Here is a 26,782-nt window from a genome sequence, read left to right on the forward strand (position 1 = left end):
GTGTTCTTGGTACTGCCTCATTGGGCAGCAGTAAGGGTGGCACAGAGCAGAAGGCCAAAATGGAAGGCTTTGCCTCTGCTCCCAGGCCTTGCCTTTATTTTGTAGCTAAATAAATGCTCGGGTGAGACTATTCATTACTTCATTTTCCAATTTAAAGTACACTGGAGCAAATCACATGGTCCCTCTGGGGCTTCTGTATGTTTGTCTTCCAAATGAGAATAATGCTTTCCCTATGTATTTCTCAGGGTAATAATAATAATATCATCATCATGTATGAGTAAGGGAGAAGCAGAGAGAGAGGGAGAGAGAGAGAATTCCAAGCAGGCTCTGCACTGTCAGCACAGAGCCTGACCAGGGGCTCAAAGTCATGAGCCGTGAGATGACCTGAGCCAAAGTCGGATGCTTAATCAACTGAACCACCCAGGTGCCTCAAGGGGAACACATACTCTTAATGCTTTAGAGAAAACATAGAAATATCTATATCTATATATCTATATCTATATCTATATATAGGTATATAGATATATATATATAAATTCTTGGTAGGGGTATTCTCTGGGCAAGTCTGATTTTATAACTTTTGTATGTCTTTGTATTCTACCCAGCATATTCCTCCCCAGGGCACAATTCTTAATCAATGAAAGGTGAACACCTCAATAGATATTTTAATTCGATATTGATATTTTATTGAATTTTATTAAAAGATTATTAGGCCATCTCACTGACTTTTGGAATAATAATACATATTTTTAAAAATCTTGTCAAAAATGTCTATAAGATATAAGAACACATACACCAAAATTAAAAGATAATTGCTATTTTGTTTTGTTTTGTTTTTTGTTTTCATTTTCAGGGTCTAAAGTCCTCACTCATTTCATTCTAAGAAGTATGTTTGCTGTATCAGGCCACTAGAGGACTATTTATATTTCTGTTTTTCTTTTAGAAATAAGTTAGTTAAATGTAAGGTACAAATATGTACTATAGATGTTCTTCCTAGAAATGTGGTTGAAAATTGTTTGGGGAGTCTTAGTCTAGATTATAATTTAGAAAAAGAATGACAGCCACAAGTAGGTGAGACGGAGGGGATGGGATTATTTTGCGATCTCTGGAAAGTCCATTTCATTGGCTACTTTGTGTTTTAGGTATTTGGCATTTACATTGCTAGCTTTTTCAAATTGCCATAGAAATCATTTGGTAATTGTGTTACTGTAAAACTGGCTATTCCTTGATTTGCCTATATTTTAAATATATTTTTGGTTATTAGTACATTTTATTTCCAGATGTTTGGCTTTGTGTATATCTGCAACAGAAACTCTGTTTCTGTCCTTTATGCCTTCATTTTTATTCTCTTCTTTTTAAAGTGTCTGACTACCCTGTTACTGTATCCCATAGAACTGGGAAAAAGTTAGTCTTTTTCCAAGTTATCTTTTATATATTGATGTGAAAATTACTTAAGTCTTTTGCCCTTCTTCTTCTATTTTGCTTTTGACAAAGTGTTTCTTATTGTTAGATTTCCTCTTCAATAAATCTTTTACCCTTAAAAAACTATGTATCTTCCTTATTAAAGACACCATAACTTATAAAAGCAAGATATAGCTCCTTTACCCAAGCAAAATGATAACTTTAAGGATATAACGTTTGTGTTTCCTGGAAGAGCTCCCAGCTCACTGAAGTTTTCCCAAGTGATTCTTGTCATAAGTTGACATAGGTAACTTTTAATTAATATCCTTATGTGTTCTGACTGCTAATGGTCTGAGTCCCATGCTTGTAAAAGTCAGGTAGTGCATTTCCCAGCACATTACCTTGTTGTTACTTAATAATTCACGTTCGAGTAAATCTCTTATTTTCTTTCTTATTAACAAGAGACTAGATTTTTTTTCAGGAAATTGCTTAAGTTTTATTTATTAAAGTTTAGGAATCTTGTTTTACAGTGAGTAAAAACAAATAAAAAGGAAGTGTCTACTTTGCTATTTAAGATTTGGTGGTAGTAGGTAGTGTTTGGCTTTCTTGGAAGAAAGAACAGTCTGGTTTATAACCTTGATTCTAAAATTTAATTTAGGTAAATAGAGGAAATCCAGCAGTGTTATAAAAACATTTAAGTTTCATTTCCAAAGCCTTTACTCAAGGTACAGTTACATGATAATCAAAAATTACAAAGTCCGTATAAATGTTAATTTCTCAAAGGATAGATTGCAATAAAGATACTGATACAGAAGTAATTTTTTGTTTTTGTTTCAATTTTGCTCCCAGTTCCAACTGCCTGATCAGAGAACTTGGGTAAGTTTCCTACTTATATTTTTGACTCAAATAATGTAGCATTAAAAGGAAAACAACTTATAAAGTGCTGTACAGATGATAAAGGATTCTGAGCCACTTTCCATTAAATGATATGGCTTCAGCGGATAGTTTTCCCGCTTGGTCAAGCTGCAAAATCCCTTCCGTTTTAATTGGGCATTTAGTGTGCTAGAAATTGTTTACAGAAAGAAGTTTATTTTATAAATGTGACCCATTCCATGTAATTATACCTTGATGTAGAACTCCTTCTCGGCACTTGGGAGCATGTTGTTAAAACAGCCTTCGAAATGGGTCACTAAGTGGAAACAACCATTATTTGGGGGAGCCTATATCAGCATGTTAAAGATGCTTTTGATAAAGCCTTCAAAAGGTTAAAACCTGAACCTACACGTAGACACAAGCTGACATTGGAATCCACATCCGTATATCCCAGGGCAGAACTTGGTTCTGGTTATTTGGAATAATAAGACTAAATGTTTAGAAATCCATGTCTAACTAGGAAATGGATCTTTTAGCCTTGGGTCTCACTTCCTCAAATTTGTTTCTATTTCCAGATACAGTCAGTTGTCAGGTAGTGATGCTAGGTATTAGCTTTCTTTTTTGTCCAAAATGCAAAGAATACTGCTTGTTTACTTTTCACTCTCAAATAAACCTTGGGTCAATGGAAATACATATAAATAACACATATTACAGAATTTCTTCTAATCATATGTAATTCTACACCTTCATTCTCTTCTTTACTCAAAATTATTCTGATTCTGAGATATGAGTAAAATCTTGGAATATGGGTCAATTTTTTTGGTCACCATATAGAAGTGTATCAATCAGTTCAAGTTGGAACACTTTAGCACTTGCCTATTTCCTCTGACATTAGATTTTCTTTACCAGAAATTCCTCCATTTTATTTCTTCTGTGGACTATGGGATGAGTTGTGATTTTTCTCATTTTGATAGACAGGGATTAAGTCCATTTATTTCAAAAGTCCATTTATTTAAAAAGAAGAGAGAAAGAGGAACAGGGAAGGAGGCAGGGGGAGAGAGAGAGAGACTAAGACTTCCTTAGACAAAGTTGTGCAGTTGATGGGCTTGGGCTTTGATGACCATGACCTGTATTTCCAGTGTTTCTCTTCTGCCTTTCCTGGCAGAGATCCATCCTGAGTATCATGCCTCAGGGTCCTCATCCTTTATAAGGTGGCATATTGCTTGACAATATCTATGTCATTGGCTGCTTTATTTGTCATATGCTATCTCCTACATAGCACGCCCAATGGTTCTACCAATTATACAAAGCTAATCCAGATTTTAAGTTAGACCCCCTTTCCTGGTGATGCAGTGGTAGCAACTGCCATTTCAGTGCTTTGGAAACACATCCATTCCCTGAATCATAGGGTTTTCAGAGCCATGATTTATAGTCTTATTATAAAACATAGATATTAGTGGGAACTACTAAAATATTAAAGTATATCATTCTGAGTGGTAAACAAATTCTAAGGGGTTTCGTAATCATGACTGCTGAATGTGATACGTGGAGTGAGATAATTGTAAAATGTGAATACTTAACATTTCCCCCAAATGGCCACAATTTTGAGATTTCTTATGATTATCAAGGGAATAAATATAGAAAACTCCCAAATCTACAAACTTTCCCATCATAAGTTATTTATGAAAAGTTAGTTGTTTTATGATAAAGACATGTGTAATCTAATTTGTAAAACATTAAGGCACATAATTCATGGTGCCATTGGACATATCATTTCATATCATCAGGTTGTCACTTTAATGGTTTTAATGAGAAACTTCTTTATGTCATCAATTGTTGGCTGCCAGATAATAAATGTTAGGCTAAGTGCTTAGGACCCAGTTGATGATATCTTGCCTGCTGAAATGTTTTTAAAAATACTAACTTTATTTGACTAGAGAGATAACTACATTTTTTGGTAGGATCTAGGGAATTGTGTCTAAATATTAGTTTGCGTCAATATAAAGTTAATAGTCTCTTGGGGACTGAAAGGGGGTGCAATGACTTCCTTTTCCAGACATCTGGCTGCAGATACCATCAACAACTATTGTATATATAAATAAAAATTACTGTTCCATAGGAAAAAAAAAAGCCCTGTCATTAACTGATCAGAGATTAGTGTATGACATTAATAGGACACAGGGAAATGCATTTCTAAAATACATGATCTAACTTTTCTTCCTTTATTTTCCCCATTCTCAGCAAATTTCTTTTTTATAGTAGTACACATTGCCCTCTTCATTGGATTGTTCATAATTGAAATATAAATGTAGCTAGATTCTGTTCCATTTATCCCAATTCACCTTCACTTCTAAAATACCAAACCAGACATTCAAATGAATGTCAAAACATATTACTTCTCTTGTAAAATGCATGTTATTTCAGGAGGAGCATCACATGAGTCAGCTTACAGAGTGAAAAAGTTAGAGTTTTGACCTGTACACTAGATGAAGCTCATCTTTTTTTTTTTTTTTACTTTTGTTTTTTAATGTTTATTTTTAAGAGACAGAGAGAGACAGAGCACTAGCAGGGGAGGTACAGAGAGAGAGGGGGGACACAGAATCCGAAGCAGGCTCCAGGCTCTGACCTGTCAGCACAGAGCCCGACACTGGGCTTGAACTCACGAACTGTGAGATCATGACCTGAGCCGAAGCCGGCCGCTTAACTGACTGAGCCACCCAGACGCCCCTAGATGAAGCTCATCTTAATCCAGCACCTTAATCCAAGATATAGGCAGACTGATGTTGGGCACAGAATTGCTAAACCACCCAACTGGCAGATATCTAAGTCACTTCTATCTGTCCTATTGGGGAAACGTCTTCTTTTCAACTGAGGTCAAGTGCAATCAGAGCAAATCTCATGAAGATGAAAGGGAGGATTCATGGTGGCTTTTAGTTGGAGTGTTTGCTAGCTGGACAGAAAGTGGTGTTTGTGTGTGTGTGTGTGTGTGTGTGTGGTGTCAATATGTACCCTCAGTTGACTTTCGATCTTCCTTCTCTCCCTTCTCTCCACTCCAGTTCAATCTTCTTTTCATTTGACACCAGAAGCCAAAGGTGGGGGTGGCTTTATAAGAGAAGCGTTCGGGTCACCCCTATTCTTTTTCTTATTATCTTTAAGAATGCCAGTGTTTAGTCATCAAGCCCATAGTGTATTTTTTTGTTTCTTGATAGTTTCCCCAAATTGAAATAGTTTGAAGTAATGTAATCACAATGATCTTTCTTCAAAAAGAGATATTTGCTGCTACTAAAGCAAGACACATTTCTCAACAGCCAATTGCTCTTAAATAAGTTGAAGGGCTTGTAGTTTATATGTGCTATAGATGAAAGCCGAGAATAATAGTCATGAGTAAACTATTTTCCATATAAAAGGAAAAGTGTTTCTAGAAGATATATCGCCACAGGAATCTCAGTGTCAGCGGGGCGGACACTCGAATGATTTAAAACCACTAGATAATGAAACTTTACTCCAATATTAAATGTACATAAATAAAACATTAATAATCATCACCCATGCACTTGCTATTCTTCCCAATAAATATATGCGATCATGACCCTTACCCTTGCTTGTTTCTGCTAATCAGCTTGAAGGCCAGAGGTCATTTTTCACTCAGACAGTTTATTCCATGGAGGGTGGAATATCCAAATGATTCTCTGCAAGACACAATTAGAAGGAATAAATGCAAATAAAATCGTGTCATAAAATATTTCTGGATTGATTTTTAAGAAGGAAAACCCCACGCAAGACAAAAATGCTAATGCCCTGGCTGGAGGAGGATAATGACCGTATTCTGTAGGGACAGAATTTCCGCCAACCTCTCTGAGCAGCGGCATCAATTCCATATCTCTGCCCTGTGATCAGTATGTGTCAAAATCCTTCATAGTGACAAATGTGCTGTCCACTTGCATCTGTGGAGAATGTTTTAGCAGCTGAGTGATTATGAATCAAACCCCTGAGCTTATAGCCCCTACCGCCTCCCAACGCGTTCACATTTGTCGTCTGACAAGTAAATGTATCTTGACTTTCCTCTGAGATTTTTTGCACCATGTTTGATGAAAGACATTTGGCAAATTGGCAGTGGTACCCTGTACGTTGCAATTTGTAGCTAGCATTAGGAGTCCGGGCATGAAATGAGAGGGCAGACTCCAGGATAAAGGGAAAAAAGAGAGCTAACTACAACATGAATAGTCATTTGAAGAATCAGGCGTGCACTATATTCTTTGTAAGAAGAGCATCATGGTCAGGCCATTCTGTTAAGAGGTTGCTTCTCCGTAAGGAGCCAGTGGTATTCCATCCAGCTGCCCAGCCATGGAATACATATTTTGTTAATTTTCCTTTTGAGTAGGAAGTGATACCTTTTCTTTCTAACCTGAGCTCATAAATTAGGCCTTCAATTGTGTCCTGCCATTTCATCAGGGAAAGAATCATCCTCTTGGATTGAACAGTTGTTGGAATGTGCGGTTGTTGCCATTTTTATCCTTGTGTGGAGTCTCCTGGTCTAACACCCCAGCTCTTTGAGAAACACACAGAGTGCATATAGAGTGCAAACACCTTCTTAACAGCTTTCCAAGCTCTCTGGTGGCATAGTGCCTGAGAGCCAAATAAATAATGGGTGAGTTGATTTAACAGGATGGCCTGAGAGTTTGCTTTTCTACTTAAAAATTCAGTAGTAAGCAGCTTCCAAATAAAATATGAGCCCTAAGGAAACTTAACATTTGGGGAGAGTTGAAGGAAAGGGGCGAGTCCTTCTAACTAAGGACAGTAAGGATCAAAGTAAATGCCACCCTCTGATTGTGACTGTCAAATACATATGCAAGTGGACAAAAACTTGAAGATTATAAGGCAAAGAAGTTAAGATGCTTGAGGGGAAGAATTAGGCAGGGTAGTTCTTCAAGATTATTTCTCTAAGAGTGAGGTTACACTAACTACCCCCCTTATTAATGCCCATGCCAAGTTATACGACATGATCTATCATGAACTGTCATTTCAACCTGATCTTAATCCAGAACAAATTAATATTTCATCAAAATTCTTTGTATATGATCACACTTAAAAATCTAGTATATCCAGATATTAACATAGCCATAGGCAAAACACCTCTTACACATTTCTTTTTTTTTTTTTTTTCTGCAGTACACCCATCTGGCTTAAACTGTAACTTTGGAACACTTGATGTTTTCCATGCTGTGAATTCTCTTCATGGAATGCCATGCTTCCTATGGTTTTTATTACCTAGGCAAGGCGTGCAGGACCTTTCCCTATAATTTCCACTTTACTGTTGATATCCGTAACACAATACTAATGCTGTCTCTTAACGTAGTAAACATCTAATTTGGCTTTATTATTGCTCATGTGTTTCATTGCTCAATTGTATATCAAATGGTCATAAAGTGGCCTAACCATGGTCTTATGAAAAAGTTCACCCAGCATTGTATAAGCATGATTCTACCTTAGTTATTTCCTAAATCCACGAATCCTCTTGTTGTTTGTCTAATATTGGGCCACTACAACCTTTTTCTACAGTCTACTGCCTTCAGCAGATTTGATGCTTCCCTTTTATTAATGATTTCTTGATTTGCTAGAGATGATTACAGAAGAAAAGATGTCAGACTAGTCCTTCATGGTCTTATGCTCTTGCCTTGCAGATGTCAGCTATTGAAAACATGGCAGAGAAGCTCGAGAACTTCAGTGCCCTGAAACCAGAGGCCAGTGAACTTCTGCAGTCAGTTCCCTCCATGTTCAATTTCAGAGCGCCTCCCAATGCCCTGCCAGAGAACCTCCTGCGGAAAGGAAAAGAACGCTACACGTGCAGGTAACTGCTAAGACAATTGTGGCTGACTTTCCAAACGTCTCCCCTCTGATTTCAAAAGACCCCTCCATTTGTTTGGGAAATTATTCGTGACTGGATGATTAAGAGTGACCATGATAGATCTCAAGTACTTCAAAGTACTCTTTATTTAGGGAGATATAAAAGTGGTGGTTTAAAAAAATTATTATTAAATGAGAATTTGAACACAAGCCATTTGGGTGTGATAAATGAGGTTGGAAACAGTCCAAATACTTGTTTCACTTTGATATTTATGAATTTTCTTTCATAGTTAATTATTTTCATGCAAAGGTATAATACTACTGTCTTCAAGCATACATTTATTAATTGTCATGGCATTGAAGAATAAGGCCATTAACAAAGGACGAATAAGGTCGATAAGTGAAGAAAGCTAGTTAATAAGTTTCTTGTTACCCATCACTATTACAGTAAAGCTTGTTTTTTCTTTAATAAATTGTGCATGTAATTTCTGAATTGCCTTCAGAAATTTGTGACATCTGACTCAGGCATATCAATTTATCTGCTCTTTGGAAAATGTGTCACTTTCTTTCCAGAAAAGCTTTTATAGCAACATACCTTGATGGATGAGGTCTTAGAATCTTGTCTGATCTGATACCACTCAATGTACAGAGTTGTCACTGTGGCTAACATATAAAATGAGTTGAAACATTTGAAATCTGTTTACATCAACCCAGAATCACAGACTCTTGTCATTTTTTTTATCCCCTTGTCTGGTTCAGTTTTGTGACTATAAAGATACAGAGTTAATAAAAGAGGCGTATGGGGGTCATCAAAACTAAAGTCTATTTTCATAAACTGCTTGCTTATGCATGAGCAAATTCAACCAGATCTCATAATGCAGCCTTTATTTGTGGAGTTATTTATATCTGTAGAATGGCTTTGTTGCAAATTTTAAATACCAAAGACATGTGATTCCCATGCAAGATTAATTAAATCAGGAATACGCATCTGGCTTCTATGCAGTTTGAGTGAAATAAAGTCGATTGTGCTGACTTTCTCTTATAAACATGTTTCATAACAGATACTGTGGCAAGATTTTTCCAAGGTCTGCGAACTTAACACGGCACCTGAGAACCCACACAGGAGAGCAGCCTTACAGGTTTGACAATGATTTTTACTAAATATCTTCGTAAATATTATAGCAGTTAGAATGGATTCCTCCCTCTAATTGGAGGCTACTTTTTTGCATGCCTGAATGTATGCCCTTTTAGTTTTGAGTCAAAGAAGAATTGGCGAGTGGTTAGGATAAAAATTGGAAGAGTCCTAATGTTTTAAATCAAGGCTTCCGGCATCTCAGTTTAAAAGGTCTAGCAGTAACTAGGACAGAATAAGCATTTTAGAAATGTTAGCCATTTTAAAAATTATTTAAAAATTTATTTTAGTGCTCTCTTCTCAATAGTTAGTGCTGTATTAACTGACAGTAATCATAACATTGCAGCCTCCCTTTTCAAGCCTTAAATCTCTACTCTGAGTTGACAAGCCATGTATAACTTTGTTTCCCCAGTACAGTTAAGTCAGTGTCCCCAGGTCCCATTACGAGGTTTAAGGAATAAACTTTAAACCTGGAGAGGAAGAAGAAGATGTGGAACTAGGAGTAGAAAAAATCAAATAGAATATATTGTAGGAAGAGGGGCAATTCTACCAACAATTTCTAAACTACCTCTTAGCTTATTCTGCTGAATGTAAAGATCAGCGATCTGACACATGGGACATGTGTCTAATTATAATATTATTATTTACCAAAGAATTAAAATCATCAACATCATCTTCCTTTTTACGATATAATCTACTTGTTTTATGTGCAATGCTTTGCGCCTAGTGTTAGATGCTCATGAATATTTGTTAAAGGATTAATGTTATTTATCTTAAATCATGTTGTAATTTGATTCTGCTTTGAAATTCTTATGCATTGCATATGTGTGAAATTATTTTTGTCTGCATGCTCACTTTTCACATTAAAATAAATAATTTCTCAGGTTTCAAAGGTTTAAAAAAATTTTTTTTTATGTTTATTCATTTTTGAGAGAGAGAGAGAGCATATCAGTTGGGGAGGGCAGAGAGAGAGGGAGACACAGAATCTGAAGCAAGCTCCAGGCTCCGAGCTGTCAGCACAGAGCCTGATGCAGGGCTCAAATGCATGAACTGTGAGATCACGACCTGAACTGAAGTCAGATGCTTAACCGAGCTTAACTGTTAAACCGAGCTTAACTTAAACCGAGCTTAACTGAGCCACTCAGGCCCCCAAAGACTTTTTTACATATAAGAATAAGCAAAGGATCAGGACAGTGAATGCTAATGTGGAGAGGATTGAAATTTTAAGAGAAAACCAGAGGGACTTAAATTCAGAAAATAAAGTGTTTTCTTAAATTCTTTGCTTTCTTACATGTTTTATAAATTACTATTGGCAAGTCATATTTCTACTTTATATGTGATACAATGGCCTTTATATGATATTTCTAATTTATATGTGATAGAATGGACTTAAAATAAAAAGTTTCAGAGAGATAGAAAAATGGCAGGTGGTAGGTGATTTCCCTTTTTGAGAAAATTTTTCAGACTCCAGGAATTCTGCTTAAGTGGAAGAAAGATTTCAACACTTACATTTTGTTATGGCCAGGGATCTGATGTGCAACTGTATCATGCTCATTTTACTCTTTCTTTGCACCTGAATTACTGGTTTTATTCCCCATAAATGGTGCTATTATTGTATGTATATTTAAAAAAAAACAAGCCAGAATTTTTGCATAGCTGGAGATCATAAGCAATTACTTACGTAGCTCCTCTGTTCCACAAGGGAAGAAATTCAGATGCATAGATGTTAACTGCCTTCTGTAAAGTCTGGTACTAAAAGATCCAGAATTAAAACCCAGTCATGGAGCTCCCATGTCAGAGTTTTTGTCTTACACCATGATCTCAAAGGCTCCCATGATCCCCATGTTTACATCCAAATTCTGAATTGTGTATTGTTCATGACTGCGTTATGTATTCATTTTAGGAATTTTTGAAACTTAGACTGTTAACCACCTACTAATTTATTGGAGCAGAATGGAATGATTTTTTATTCAGGAGCACTCAAACCTTTGGCTAGGACGTTAGCAGAGGAAAAATACAAAGTAACAGATGATTACTGTGTAAAATTTTCTTATTGGCTGATTTTATTTATATTAGAGTGGGTGATGTGTATTAGATTTGGAAAAGCCCCTTTGCATACGAGCAGAAAGTTGGAAGCATGTCAAAGACAAAATCTGTCCAACTCATGATGTATGAAGAAAATGTTTAGAGTGAAAAAATTTTAGAGCAGTTGATGGGAGTATAAGTTTTCTCTAGCGGTGTTTTCTAGGTTATTCTGTTTGGTACAACACAGTTGTGCTTATTGTATCATTATTCTCGTTGTAGTGGGCTTTGGGAGTCAACAGAGTTATTACAGAGCAGCCCATGACACACATATACATATATAATATATATATATATATATATATATATATATATATATTCAAAAGCAGAGGCTAAAATATTATAACTACACTGAATGTGGGGTTTCACACACTTTTAAATTAATATTATAAGTGAAGAAAGTTGGGGAACCTCATCATGCCAGGGCATTTAAGGGGGAAAATTAAATCAGTCGTTGAGTTGGTTTATTGATACTATGCCAAAGTAACTAGTTTAACAGATTTATTTTCCTCACTGAACTGACTAGACTTCTGGCATCACGTAGAGACAGCCGAGGAAACCCAAACACTTCGAGTGGAATGGGGTGATTTCTGATGTAGAGCACTCGAACCACTGAGTCTACATTTAGAAGTGGGAGGACAAGGGCCCTTCGCATATGGAAGAATAAGTTCAAGATTTTCTGGCTGCTAAGTTAGAAAGTTTCACTTAGAAGTCATCTGGAGAAAGCTAATTTTTTCCCCCAAGCAACACACACACCCACAAAACCCCACACAAACAAATCATGCAATATTTACTTTAAAATGCCAAAGGAGAATACCCCATAAATTGCCGCTTTTCTTCTTTATCCATAAGAGCTAGGGGGTTGAGGGTGGGGAGGGGGAGGCATTACATTTTTATTTAGATTAAAAGAGAACTTTAAAATAATTTATGAATTTTTTTTTAATCCCATGGGAGGCAAAAACAATTAGCCAACTAATAATAAGTGCTTTCTTGGAAAACTGACCTGGTTCAGAAATGCCACAAACTCTTTCAGAAAAATAGAAATGGAAAACTGGGGGCAATAGGAAGAATGGAGATTAATGAAGACCTTTGTTTTATTCCAAAAGGAGAATTTAGTGCCACTCTTCTTTTCTTTTTTTTTTTTTATTTAAAAAAAAAATTTTTTTTTAACGTTTATTTATTTTTGAGACAGAGAGAGACAGAGCATGAACGGGGGAGGGTCAGAGAGAGAGGGAGACACAGAATCTGAAACAGGCTCCAGGCTCTGAGCAGTCAGCACAGAGCCCGACGCGGGGCTCGAACCCACATACCGCCAGATCGTGACCTGAGCCGAAGTCAGACGCTCAACCGACTGAGACACCCAGGCGCCCCTCTTATTTTCTTTTTTTAAAAGATTGAAGTCTATTAGAGTAAAGGCTCTGTGGGTTTGTCATTGCTGCAGATTATGAAAATCAGTGTCTTTAGTATCAGAACCGGTTATTCACAAAGTTTTAAAACTTTGGAAGAGTTGCTGCTCTTTTTGAGAATATAATGGAAATTCCTTTAGGATTATCCATTTAAAAAGTGAATTTACTAAGAAACTATTTAATCAGACTCTGCAATTTTGAATTTAAGAATGCTTTTTGTATTTTATTTGAAAACTACGTGAATTGTTTCATGTTTGTTTAGGAAGGATTTATATGTATTGTTCTAAGCAGAAGATAAAATAATGCTACTGTTTCTTAATGTCCTTAATTTCATGAGGTTTATCTAAAATATGAAAACTGATGACTCTAATCCGTTTTGGAGCGATCCAATCACCAATATTTTATTATTATTTTTATGGTTTTTCATAAAGTCATGAAAATCTTTAAAGGAATCAAAATCTATGGGAATTGAAATCTTGACTCTGTGAATAGGATTCTTGCCTCTGCCTTTTCTCTAAAATGTTTTATGGGTGATAACTTTGGATATCTGGCTTTCTAGTCTTGAGAAATACCTTTCGATTTAGTTGTGAATATTTTCTCTGTGTTTATTTTTCAGATGCAAATACTGTGACCGATCATTTAGCATCTCTTCCAACTTGCAAAGGCATGTTCGTAATATCCACAATAAGGAGAAGCCCTTTAAGTGTCACTTATGTGATAGGTGTTTTGGTCAACAAACCAACTTAGACAGACACCTAAAGAAACATGAGAATGGGAACATGTCGGGTAGGTAATCAATTGTGTTATGAGGAGAGGATGGCTTAATTTCCTCATTTTCAAAGATAATTGTGAATAATATTGTATGTCCACTATACTTTAAAAAAAGAGAGATAATTGTGATCTTTCTTCTCCCCTTCCACTTTGACACCCGAACCAGATCCTAAAATTTGCAACATGTTTCCCTTGAGATTATAGAATGATGTGAATGATGTGATTGTTGAATAATCTATAACTTGGGGTCTTATTTGGATTGGTTTTTTATTCTGGATTCGTCTCAATTGTTAATTGCAAACAAAGAGAACCATGACCCAATCTCATAGGAGATGAATGAATCAAGATTTCCTAAATTGCAGGGAGCAGTTTTCCACCTGTTGTACAGAATGCAGACTCCGGGCATGGCAGGATTTCCAAAGTGGCATCCCAGAATACCATGCTCTGAGTATTAACTGAGAAACAGTGGCTGCTTGTGTAGGAGTTCTACAGTTCAGAGAATATCCCTAGAGTAACTTTGCAGGGATTAATGGTAAAAGATTGTTAACATGATCAGAGTAACCCATAGCAAATGATAGTGGTGTGCAGTTTGGGTTACAAATTCTGATGTAGAATTAAGTTAAAAGTATCAAAAAATTAGCCTTCCCTTAACTCAGACTTGCCAGCACATAGTTAGCAGGGGAAATGATAGTTTCTAGAGAATCAGGAAAACTACTTGGGGGCAAGGAAAGGAGCAAGCATGGGGTTCAGAAAAAAAGATTTTAAAAACAGAAAAAAGTTGAAGTTGTTCAAAGTAGTAATCTTTACCTAAGAAAATTGTTTTATGATTAATCCTTCCTTCCGTGTACAGGCACATTGCTTACGATATTTGGTGGCTACTACGTAGAACTATATGCTGTGTGCTTTCCTCTAAGCCAAAAGTCAAATGATTGTGGTCTAAAGATACTGGGTTTTAGAGACAAAAGTCTAATTCAGTGTAGAACACTGGTGGCACTTTCCAACCACATGCACCCTTCCAGAATACTCCCATAATTTTCTAATCAAAAGTATTTTAGAAAATAACTAACTGAGTTAAAAATGTAACATGTCCAAGTTCAATATTTATTTGTGGGCCCAGATTATAACTTCATTCAACTGAGAGATGGTCTCACCTCTTATCGTGAATGTGTAGACTATTATGGTGAACTACTGAGTTGTAGATATCTTGTGCGAAAGCTAAACAGCATGAAGCAAATGTTGGTAGAAATTGGACCACATATAAGGTGTTTATAAATGTGTAAGTTGATAAAAACCTTACAACCATCCTTTGTTAAGGTATTGTGATTCTAATTTTATAGGTAAGGAAGCTGAAGATCATCCTACATACAGCAGATCCCTTATTGTCCCCTTAATGCCGTATCACCTCAGTCTCTGGGCTGGCGTGTCAAGTTTTACTCACTGCTTCATCCACTAAATCAGAATATAGAGTTTTTAGCATGTTTTCAGTCTTTCTTTGGTAGCGTACTTTAACACAGGAGCAATAAATACATATTGATTGCAACCAGGACTGAGTATACAGTTTCTTCGGGCAGAATCTATTTAAGGCCTCTTTATAATTTGCCTCACCCTGTTTCCTCATAATATGAATGTCAATGTTCTCATGTCACGGTGGGAATGAGAGGAAACTGTGGGAGAAGCACCTTTGGGAGACTGTACCTCATGATTTCAGTGGTTCAAAATATTCTCCAGGGGACTTTCATGGGCATGTATGTGGTAACTGGGGAAGACTTTGGCCTCCTAATGTTACCATTATTAATATTCAAAAGAACCTGTTTTAGGAAACACTGATCAGATGAAGAAGAAACAAGGTTCACAATAAGTTGCCATGTTGATAATAGTCTTTTTGACAAAAGGCTCTCTCCCCTCAGGTACGGCCACGTCGTCGCCTCATTCCGAACTGGAAAGTACAGGCGCGATTCTTGATGACAAAGAAGATGCTTACTTCACAGAAATTCGCAATTTCATTGGGAACAGCAACCACAGCAGCCAGTCTCCCAGGAACACAGAGGAGAGGTAAAGCAGGGTTTTTCCTTTTTAAACTCTATAAAATCAATACGTTCCAAATAGATTTGCTGTGCTCACTTTGGTGAGCACCACCGATGGCTGGCATTTATTTAGTGCAGGTTAAATACTAAATGCTCTTTTAAGCACTTTACATGTATGAATTTAATTATGATGATAACCCAATGAGGTAGCAACCATTACTATGGAATTTTATCAGTGAAGGAATGAAGATATTGAAGGTTAGATAACTTGCCAGAGGCCACATAAGTAATTAATAACTGGGACTCAGCCTGGGCTCTCTGGTTCCAGAGCCCATGCTTTTACCACTGTTCTGCCCTGCTTCTCTTGATAACTAATTAGAATATTTTATCAAAACTTGCCAAGCAGAAGGGAAGGCCACCACAGGGATTCAGTTGAGTCAGTAGTGGTTACTATTATATATCATATGTATATTACAGATAATATGTGAGTATATCTATCAGTATGTGTATATGTATATGTATCTATCAGTATGTGTAATATATATATCTGTATATACATTTGTGTGTGTGTATATATATATGTACATATCTATATATAAAACACCCATTGAATATAATGTAAATAGCTTTTACATAGAAATAAGTTGAGACTTCTTGATAAGATTCTCTCACTACCTGTATGCTCTCAGGTGAATGAATATTCATTGAATTTCAGTATGTTTGTTTCACTGGGTGTGATCATCCTTGTTTTCAGTGACCTGGTGCCCTGGCTACCTCTTGTTATCATCAATGTCAAGCGTGTATGGCTTAATTCAAAAAGAAAATTTTTAATGCTGCTGATAATAATAATAATTAACATTTATCTAGTGTTTACATTTTATGTGATGTTAATGAAACATTATTTTACCAAAACTCCAGGATTTAATTTTTCTTTTCTGTAAGTTATAATTAAGTATCTGATATTGAGAGCTAGATTTTTCTGAACATAACTATCCAGTAGCCTATTAGATTAGGATGTTACATAGTCAATTTTAATGTCACATGGAATTAGTTAATGAAGTTCTATTACTTTTCATCAAACAAGTATTATTGTTTGTGTCCTCTATTTTTTGATGCTGTTAAAAGTCAAATAATTATTTTAGGTAGTTTTTACATTAAGGCAAGCTTCAAACAAACATCATTTCCCAAGATAACAAAATTATATGACCAATTCTGTTCTTCAACTTGTATAAAGCATGTGTATGGAAAAAGGAGAGAAGATCTGCTATTACATGACCCTTCCCAGCTTCTAAGAAGTCTGATAAGAGCTATGACTTTGTGCAGTTGGACATATCTTTCCCTCTGCTTGCCCATTTGTGTGTGTGTGTGTGTGTGTGTGTGTGTGTGTGTGTGTGTAAAAGAGAGACAGAGAGTATGAGAGAGAGAGGAGGGAAGGAGGGAGAGGAGGCAGATGATCAGAAATACAAAGTAGTAAGAACAAGTAGGTAAGAGAGTTACCAAATTACATTTTTATAATGAAATATACACGATACAAAAAGAAATGTTGAACAGAAACCACCATTTGGGTTCTGAGATGCCTTTTCAGACTCTCTAGCCCTTACTTGGAAATTTGTGAGCCTGCATAGAGCTGCGACATCTGGTTTCAACATGTCCAAACAGCACAGAAGTAAGAAGATTGAGTCATTTAACTCCCCTCCACTCCTATCGGGGCTACTTTTGATGAATCATTTATCCCCCATAAATTGCCACATTTGAAAGCATAATTAACAAATAGTTTTTTTTAATCATGTTGGCTTTGTTACTTTTGGTTTTCATCCATGCATTCTTTGGTTCTTTTACTTTTTCTTTCATTTTTAAAAAATAACAGTTTCAATCCATTCAAGCAAGCAAGTTGGCAGTATGTCTGGAAACTAATAATTTATGTCTGTGCAAAACATGTTTTCATCATTCTTTGATAAAAGAGGTTAAGAGCTTGGCTGTATAAGAAGGTTAACAATGGTAATATGACTGTTTTTAAGATTTTTACCATGTATATCTGTCACACCCAACATTGTTTTGTTTATTTTATTTACCCTGGAAAATCTAAATATTAAATTATACTCCTTTTTGTTACGTGGGGATGTGATGGATACATTGCTGATACCTAATCTCCCATGATCTGAAAAATCGTTCCATTTAAGTGTGAAAATCATACATTTCTGTAGCAATAACTTAAATTTCAACAAACTTTCTGAATTTGGGGAAGTGTTTTAACTTCCCTGGTCATATATCTTTAAAAAGAGGAGGTTAGGAAGAGATATTCTGTAGTTCAAAGCATTTGTAATCAATTTGAAACCAAGTTAAGTTTGACTTTTATTTATATTTTATTTTTTTTAATGTTTATTTATTTTTGAGAGAAAGAGACAGAGCGTGAGTGGGGGAGGGGCAGAGAGAGGGGGAGACACGGAATCTGAAGCAGGCTCCAGGCTCTGAGCTGTCAGCACAGAGCCCAACGCAGGGCTCGAACTCACAAACCCTGAGATCATGACCTGAGCCAAAGTCCGTTGCTTAACTGACTCAGTCCAGGCACCCCTAATTTTGACTTGTAAATATTACAGTGAAACTTAAATTCAATTTTTACATTCTTCATGTTTATTTTAAAGCCTGAGAAGTTTGTCTTCGTTTTATAAATGCTCTCAAATGTATTCAACTGGGACTTCTATGTAATTAAACTCTTTTTTTATAATTAAACTTTTGAATCACATAATACAGTCCTTGCAACCACAAACTAAAGTATTACAAATGACTTTTAAAAGATAATATTATTCTTTCGTATCATATTAGACATGCATACTAAGTAAGCTTCAAAAGATATTTGCATAATTACATTTTTAGATAATTTCCTACCCCAAAGTTCTTCTGGGAAACAAGGAACTTTTTACATTCAGACCTTCAAGAATAATTTGAAAACAGTACAAATAAGTGAGCTCTCAATCATTTCCAAGTTTGAGCAGGATGTCTAAGTGGCATGTACCACAAATATCACCTAGAAATAACAAATACCGGTTGGTTCCTGGCAGCTATCTTAGCATTTTCTTTGAACCCTTAGATTCATTTTAGGCATGTATGTTGAAGCATTGGTCATTATTTTGCAGGGATCTGAATTTTCCAGAAACCTATTATTTTAATTGGTGGGCACTTCTATGGTAATTAGATGACATTTTGTAGAACAAACATTGGTATGCTTTTTATATTATATATAACAATATCATTTATCAGGAACACTCTGATAAGGAATAAGAATCTGAGATTGTTTTTCCAGCTCTGCCAGAAGCTCCTTTATCCTCTGAATAATCACCCAATTATTTTTTTCTTCATTTTCTCATTTGCAAATTACATTATTTTCCCATGGTTGCCATAAAGCATAAACAATAAAAATTTCTTGTGGAAGTGTTGGAAATCTAAACAGTTAGGAAGACATGATAAGAAAGCTAGCTGCGCATTTAAAAAGGAAACCAGTAATTGGACCTGTTGCTTTTTTTTATGCTTTTGAAAGGATGAACGGCAGTCATTTTAAGGATGAGAAGGCTTTGGTGACCAGTCAAAATTCAGATTTACTGGATGACGAAGAAGTAGAAGACGAGGTGTTGTTAGATGAGGAGGACGAAGACAATGATATTACTGGAAAAACAGGAAAGGAACCCATGACAAGCAATTTACATGAAGGAAATCCTGAGGATGAGTATGAAGAAGCCAGTGCCCTGGAGATGAGTTGCAAAACGTCTCCAGTGAGGTGAGTTAGTAAATAAGCAAGAGCAGGTGCATATATGGTAGCAATTCCTTCCGCTTTGTTTTTCCATGAGGACAACATTTCCGGTGCTAGCAGTTTATGAGTAATGAATCATAAGAGCAAAGCTGAGTTAACAAGGCATGTTTGTTGTATTCATTTTGATTAGATGAAAATAAGGTGGCCATCAACATAATCCACAAGACTACAAATACATTGCTGTTTGGGAAACTCTAACCTGAGATAGATGTACAAATGAAAATTAAACGAGTACCCGGTCATTTATTTAGACCCTACCTGTAAAACACCAAGTAAAATGGAGATATCAACATTATCTAATTCATTTAAAAATCCGGTGTGTTATAAGTCAACTAATATTGAGATAAATTTCACCTAATTTGATATATATGTGTTCTATACAGGTAGGTTTTTAAATGGAAAAAAAAATTAACCGAAGAGTTAAATTTTTAGGAATATTATATTTTCGTCTGGGTAGTGGGAGCTGACTAAATATTATCATAACTGGCTTTATTTTAAGTGGAAATTATAAGCCTATAAATTGTGTCTCCACTGCACTGCTGATTTCACATCATTGACTTTAACTCTTTACCTCTTATACACACGTGCTTTAGTTATGGAAAATCTTGAAACAAATATGTTTTTAAGGTACAATATTTGTAAACACTTTGAAGAACCTGATAATGGATGCATGCTTCTTTATACTGCAAATATAATATGAAGTTTGACAGCTGTATAGATTCAGATGAAAAGTGATTTGGTTGGATAACAAACGGAAACAGAAAAAAAAAACCCTCTGTGCTTTCCCATTGGTTCATTTTAGGTATAAAGAGGAAGAATATAAAACTGGACTTTCTGCTCTAGATCATATAAGGCACTTCACAGATAGCCTCAAAATGAGGAAAATGGAAGATAATCAATATCCTGAAGCTGAGCTGTCTTCTTTTAGTGCTTCCCATGTGCCGGAGGAACTTAAACAGCCGTTACACAGAAAGTCCAAGTCACAGGTACATATTTTCCTGCAGTACAGCATCATGGTGACATTGTGCCTTTGAGGCCAAAAGGCAGCTAGTTTCTCTCTTTGCAATATTCTAGAATCTGAACAGGTTCAGAGGCTTTACTCAAAATGTTCACATCTTGCCTCAATGACCAAATCCAAAATGGTTAACCAATTAACATGGCTGCACTCTACACAGAGACTTCGGTGACAAATCTTATCCTATGGTGATTTTTCTTTTACTTGGCAGTTCCCTTACTTCTGTATAGATAGTTCATAATGTTTGCACCTGTTTATATATTACTTCAGAATTGTTTTCTAATTGGCTTGAATCTGTAGTTTTTGTCAACCTAATTATATTTTCAGACTTCTGGAAAGTGAATCCTGCCTTCAATTTTTTTTTTGGTCCATTACTATGTGTAGTTAATTAACAAGTTATCTAATTATAGCATTTAAGAGTGGACTAAGGATCAGAGATTAAATGAGTTGCCCAAAGTCTGCAGCAACTTACTGGCAGATTTGGAAATAAAGCCTATTAATTTTTATTGACTGAATCAGGACTGTGGTAACTAAAATAAATCCATTTAAGGATGCATAAATACCAATTAAAATAGCCTTCATTATTTAATCACAAAATAAAGGAAGTCAGTATTTTCTGCCTGACATCCACACTCAACCAGGTTGTTCATTTCATTTAGGTCAATTAAAAAGGAAAGAAAGAAAGAAAGAAAGAAAGAAAGAAAGAAAGAAAGAAAGAAAGAAAGAAATTTCCTGTTCCTACCACATTTGTTGGCTATTTTGGCCTAACTGATCTCGAGCCCATTTTGGAGGTATCAAAACCTGACGTGTCAAACCATGTGACCCTATTGGCTTGTACATTTGGAAATGATTTCCTTTTTAGCTGAGATGTTTGCGCTGGTCTTAGCAAATGTGGTCATATCTCAACTAAGGTTGGGAAAAGCACTGTGCTTGTGGGATGATGTAAATTTTTAAATATTAGTCAATTCGGCAAAAATCTAAGATACCATGTTCTTTTTGAGTTGGAAGTGAAAACACCTCACCTCAGCACTGGAGTTGCTGGCTATGTGAACTTGAGAACATCACTTCATGACTGCAGGTACCACTTCCTCATTGGAAAGTGGGTGAATCGAGGAGGTATCTAAGATCTCTTCCTGCTCTATGATTAAGTGGAGATAAAAAAAATATTTTTTAATTTATAACATTAGAAGTAAACCAGCCATAGTAGACATCTAATTTTTACCTACAGATAACCATTAGAGGTAGCTAGCATTTTTTTTTAAACACTTGATATCCCATTCTTCCTTCCTAATTGATCAGAGAGATACTGGGGGATCCAGGCTTTCTTTTCTGTTTTTAAATTTCTTTTAATTATTCCATCTAAAATACGTATAATTGTAAGACACAATACCTAAAAATTCCTGAAATAGTCAGAAATGGTTGAAAACAGAAGGGTCAGAGAATCTAGAGATAAAAGAGGTGATATATTTTGGTACCAGCATTTTGACATAAAGTCCCTGCCCAACTGGACTAAGACTTACCATCACAAGAAATACTAGTGTTTTGCAATCCTAACTCATATTTTTTGTATTACTTGATCATGTCATATATATCAGTTTAAAAAGGGTCAGTCCCTTTTGCATACTAACATTATTTCATGAAACTTTTTATTCATTCATTTAGTTGTTATTAACTAGCAGTTATGTGCAGGGCACTGATCTTTGTGCATGAAAATGTTTATTTCCTTTGATTACCAAAAGGCAATATTTATTCTATATTCTATATAAAAGACAGTATTCTATATTTATTATTTTCTAGAATCTGAATAGAGATAGATGACTTACTCAAAACTTTCATATATTTACTCTGTGATTTTGATAGTGATTGAATCCAAGAGAGTTGACCAATACGACAGTGGCTGCATTCTGCATAGAATCCTCTTTGAAAAACCCTATCCTAAAGATTAATTTCATAATAATAGGTACTATTTATTTCAGGCACTCTATGTTCTATAGTGCTTGTAATTCCTTCGCAGCCCCTGGAGGCAAGTTTTTATTATTATTATCCCCATTTGATATGAAGAAAGTGACCTTGAAAGGCTAAGCAACTTGCCCAAGGTCATACAGCTATTTGAAGAGAGGCAGGTTAGAAGCCAGAAGTCTAAAATTTTCTGTATGTTCCCTTTCATTTTTCCAAATATTAGAATGGGTTTTGTTAAAACCATTTCAGAGTATTCTCTATGTTGATCTCTAAAAGTGGGTATATTATAAAAATAAAGTTCAATGCTCACTTCACTCATATTTTAAACACTTCTAAGGACAAGGACTATATATTCTTTATCATTGATTCCCTAGGACCTAGCACAGTGCCTGGCACAGAGTAGATGCTTAGGAAATATTCCTTATATATCTGTTGAGATTTTGTAGAGGTCTAGAAGGCAAATTGCATGCGTAGAAGTCAAATGTGTACATTTAGAGCAATGACCCAGCAAATGAGAATCAGCCTATGAGGGCAGATTTTCTAACTGATTGCCATGATTACGGAAGAAACCACAGACTGGCCACATGTCTCAGCATGACTCTCAGAGATGAAATTCTGCTTAACAACAGAGGCATTTTGTCTTTATTTACAGACAGTGGAATGTCTTTGGCAGGACATTAATGATTCCACTTCAGCAGCATTTTGACAAGCAAGTTTAGCAATGGATGAGACCAACAATAGCAAATCAACAGTGAAAAGTTCACTCACAAGTCAAGACCAAACATTTCATTTGAATATTTTACTTGGCAGCAAATGGGGGATTCTCTGAACAGTTATTTAGAACTGACATGATAATGAGGAAGAAAGAGCACTTCTTCACAGAACACCGCCATGCACCTTATGCTCGGTAGACACTGGAATACCAGTTGGTTAGAATGTTGTTGGGTCTTGTGTTTTGTTTTAGGTTGTAGTAGGGCTGGCTTGATCCACCTTAGCTTTCAAGGTCTTTGGGTTGGCTTTGAATATATCAAACATGGAGGGAAAGCAGACAAAGGACTGGATTAAAAGTTGGGCAGAAATCCATTGTAGTTATGCCTCCTCAAGTTGAGTGACTTGTCCAGTTGAGTGACTTGGGGCGAGTCATGTCATCTCCTTGCTCTCAGTTATAGAATGCAGGAGTTGGTGGGACCATGTCTTCTACTAGACCCCAGTGCTGTCAAGGCAGGTCTATACCCTGCTCATATTTGTGGTTTCGGTCATAAACACACAATAATATTTTTGGTGCGTTGAACATGGGCATGAAGAGTGGATGGATGACCGTATCTATGGTTGGGCAGGGGGATGACTCATGTTTCTCAGTGGAGGCGTTGTTGACATTTTAGGCAGGATAATTCACTTTTTTTGTCCTGGAGAGTAGATACTTTTGTGGCCCCTGGGCACTGAAGGCCAGCAGTAACACCACATCATTACAGGAACAAAACGCCCCACACTTTTCCAAACATACCATGAGGGGTGCTCCTACTCTGGGTCCCTTCTTCTGCTAACACTCACCAGCAATATTCTTCAAACTAAAAGTGATGTTTTCCAATGCCACTTACCAAGTCTCTCCTCTTCACCCCAGGCATATGCTATGATGTTGTCATTGTCCGACAAGGAGTCCCTCCATTCTACATCCCACAGTTCTTCCAACGTGTGGCACAGTATGGCAAGGGCTGCTGCGGAATCCAGTGCCATCCAGTCCATAAGCCACGTATGACATTACCAAGGTCGACCAGAGTGGGACCAAGTCCAACAGTAGCATGGCTCTTTCATCTAGGACTATTTAAAAGACTGCTGAGCAGAATGCCTTAGAAACCTGAAGGGTCACTCATTTAAAGTCTGGTGACCTTAAACTGAATGCTTAAAAAAAGAAAGAAAGGAAAAGAAAGGAAAAGAAAGAAAGAAAAAAAAGAAACTATTTATTCTCGATATTTTGTTTTGCACAGCAAAGGCAGCTGCTGACTTCTGGAAGGTCAATGCGACTTAACGTGATTCAGTGAGAATGAGCAACTTGCTGGGCAGAAGGCGTCTTTGTCTGCCCTGCCCTGGGCTGTGGGTGGGTGTGAGGGCTGTGGGGATGGCGGCATTGGCACGAATGAACACTCCATAGAAACTGAATTCTTTTTTGTACAAGATCACCTGACACATGATTGGGAACAGTTGCTTTCAATGACAGATTTAATTTTTTTCTTTGTTAAAGTTTTATGTAATTTAACCCTTTGAAGACAGAAGTAGTTGGATAAAATGCACACTTGATAATTATAGAAACTGATAACAGGGAGTACTTGTTCCCCATTAACGTTTGCCTTCTTAAGTACATTGTTTAAAACTAGGGAAAAAGGGTATGTGTATATTGTAAACTATGGATGTTCAGCGCTCATAAAGGTTCAGTCAGTGAAGTAACCTGTTCATCACCAGTACCGCTGTACCACTACACTAATAAAATGTTTGCCAAATCCTTGTAATAACATCTTAATTTTAGACAATCATGTCACTGTTTTTTAATGTTTAATTTTGTGTGTGTTGCGTGTACCATGTATTTATTTGTTGGCAAACTATTGTTTGTTGATTACAACAGCACTGTTCCAGTCAGCCACTACTTTCTGACGTCTGAGGCACACCCCTTTCTGAATTTCAAGGACCAAGGTGACTCTACCTGTGTGTGGGAGTGCCAAATGGTGTTTGGCTTTTCTTAACATTCCTTTTTTGACGTTGTTTTGTTTTCCTTCTTAATGAGCTAAATACGAATAGATGCAACTTAGTTTTTGTAATACTGAAATCGATTCAATTGTATAAATGATTATAATTTCTTTCATGAAAGCATGATTCTTCTAATTAAAAACTGTACCCCATATTTTATGCTGGTCGTCTGCAAGCTTGTGCGATGTTATGTTCATGTTAATCCTATTTGTAAAATGAAGTGTTCCAGACCTTATGTTAAAAGAGAGAAGTAAATAACAGACTGTATTCAGTTATTTTGCCCTTTATTGAAGAACCAGATTTGTTTTTTTTTTGTTTGTTTGTTTGTTTGTAATCTCATTTTGAAATAATCGGCAAGTTGAGGTACTTTCTTCAAATGCTTTGTACAATATAAACTGTTATGCCTTTCAGTGCATTACTATGGGAGGAGCAACTAAAAAATAAAGACTTACAAAAATGGTTATTTTTCCCACTGTGTGATATTTTCCCTCTTTGTGCAATTGTAGTTTCTCTAGGGATCGAATGATTTAAAGATAAGACATCTGGGGACTTGATGCCCTGGTAGATACATGGAGTGTAGAGCATGTGTGTATTGTTTTGAGATGATGTAGGAATAGACCTTGACCCACCACGAATTGGGATATCGCTGACTCATTCTTCTGGACTTTCTCTTTGTGGAGCAAAGTCAGGGCTCATGTGCGACACCACACGGTCCTGGTTTTACTACATGTCCACAGCACCCATTTTATTTTTGTTATTTTTTTAAAATTTTTTTAAGTTTATTTTTATTTGACACACACACACACACACACACACACACACACAGAGTGGGGGAGGGGCAGAGAGAGAATGGGAGACACAGAATCCGAAGCAGGCTCCAGGCTCCGAGCTGTCAGCACAGAGCCTGTTGAGGGGCTCCAACTCACGGACTGTGAGATCATGACTTGAGCTGAAGTCAGATACTTAACTGACTGAGCCATTCAGGCTCAAAATTAAAATTTTGTTTTTAATTACACAAACACTGTTAACTAATTCACAAGATGGAAAAAAAAACCTTTTAACTTTTCCATGTTTCTTTTAAGTCTTTGCATGTAAAATATCATTTTTTATAGTTATAGTAAGAGTGTAGGCATAATGTTCTTTCTTTACTGTGGCAAAAAAAAAAAAGTCAATACGTACTGTTACAAGTTCAAAATAATAAACAGTTGCCCCATATAGTCCATCAAGTTCGATGTACTATAATTTCTTCAACCATTTCAATTTCGTTGAAAATTTAGGTTTCCTGCATTTCACTAATGTAAGCAATGGTATTTTAATTTCCATGCACAAAATGTTTTTTGTGTGTTCATATGTGTACATATATGGTTGGGATGTGAAGAGTGGTATATCCATATGATAAATTCTCCAGTGGGGGAGGAATTATGAATTGGTCTTGCTCCTTAAATATAATGCCAATTGTTTTAAAATATGGAAATTTCATTTTTGGCTCACTGCAGAGGTTTTAACAAGGCTTGAATAAGTATGACACATGGAAATAGATACAGACTAATTTCTTCATTCATTTACTCATTCTTAGCCACAATGCCATATACAAAGAGAATCACATTCTTTTCTAAATGTCAGTAGTATAGGAATTAGATATATAGGGTATAAATGTTAATTTTTTAAATATAAAGTATGTATACGAAAAAGCATTCAGGAAATCTACTTAAGCTATAAATCTGGTCTGTA

General features: G+C 36.1%; 1 protein-coding gene across 11 annotated transcripts in view; it reads left to right on the forward strand.

Moving 5' to 3' along the window:
• Window positions 1-25,510, forward strand: part of MECOM (MDS1 and EVI1 complex locus) — a 556,668-nt gene extending 531,158 nt beyond the window's left edge. For 7 of the 11 annotated variants that reach the window (XM_019440518.2, XM_053903655.1, XM_019440521.2 and 4 more), the window contains 8 exons: window positions 2,251-2,277; window positions 7,956-8,122; window positions 9,180-9,257; window positions 13,355-13,524; window positions 15,417-15,561; window positions 19,069-19,305; window positions 20,141-20,324; window positions 23,934-25,510. In XM_019440518.2, coding sequence (XP_019296063.1) covers window positions 2,251-2,277; window positions 7,956-8,122; window positions 9,180-9,257; window positions 13,355-13,524; window positions 15,417-15,561; window positions 19,069-19,305; window positions 20,141-20,324; window positions 23,934-24,068 — 1,143 coding nt within the window. In that variant the 3' untranslated portion in view covers window positions 24,069-25,510. The remainder of the gene's footprint in view (window positions 1-2,250; window positions 2,278-7,955; window positions 8,123-9,179; window positions 9,258-13,354; window positions 13,525-15,416; window positions 15,562-19,068; window positions 19,306-20,140; window positions 20,325-23,933) is intronic. The other 4 variants (XM_053903651.1, XM_019440524.2, XM_053903656.1 and 1 more) reach the window with 2 other exon arrangements.
• The last annotated feature ends 1,272 nt before the right edge of the window (window positions 25,511-26,782 follow it).

Source organism: Panthera pardus, unplaced genomic scaffold (genome assembly GCF_024362965.1).
Source record: "Panthera pardus isolate Hobbes unplaced genomic scaffold, ASM2436296v1 HiC_scaffold_16, whole genome shotgun sequence".
Lineage (NCBI taxonomy): Eukaryota > Metazoa > Chordata > Mammalia > Carnivora > Felidae > Panthera > Panthera pardus.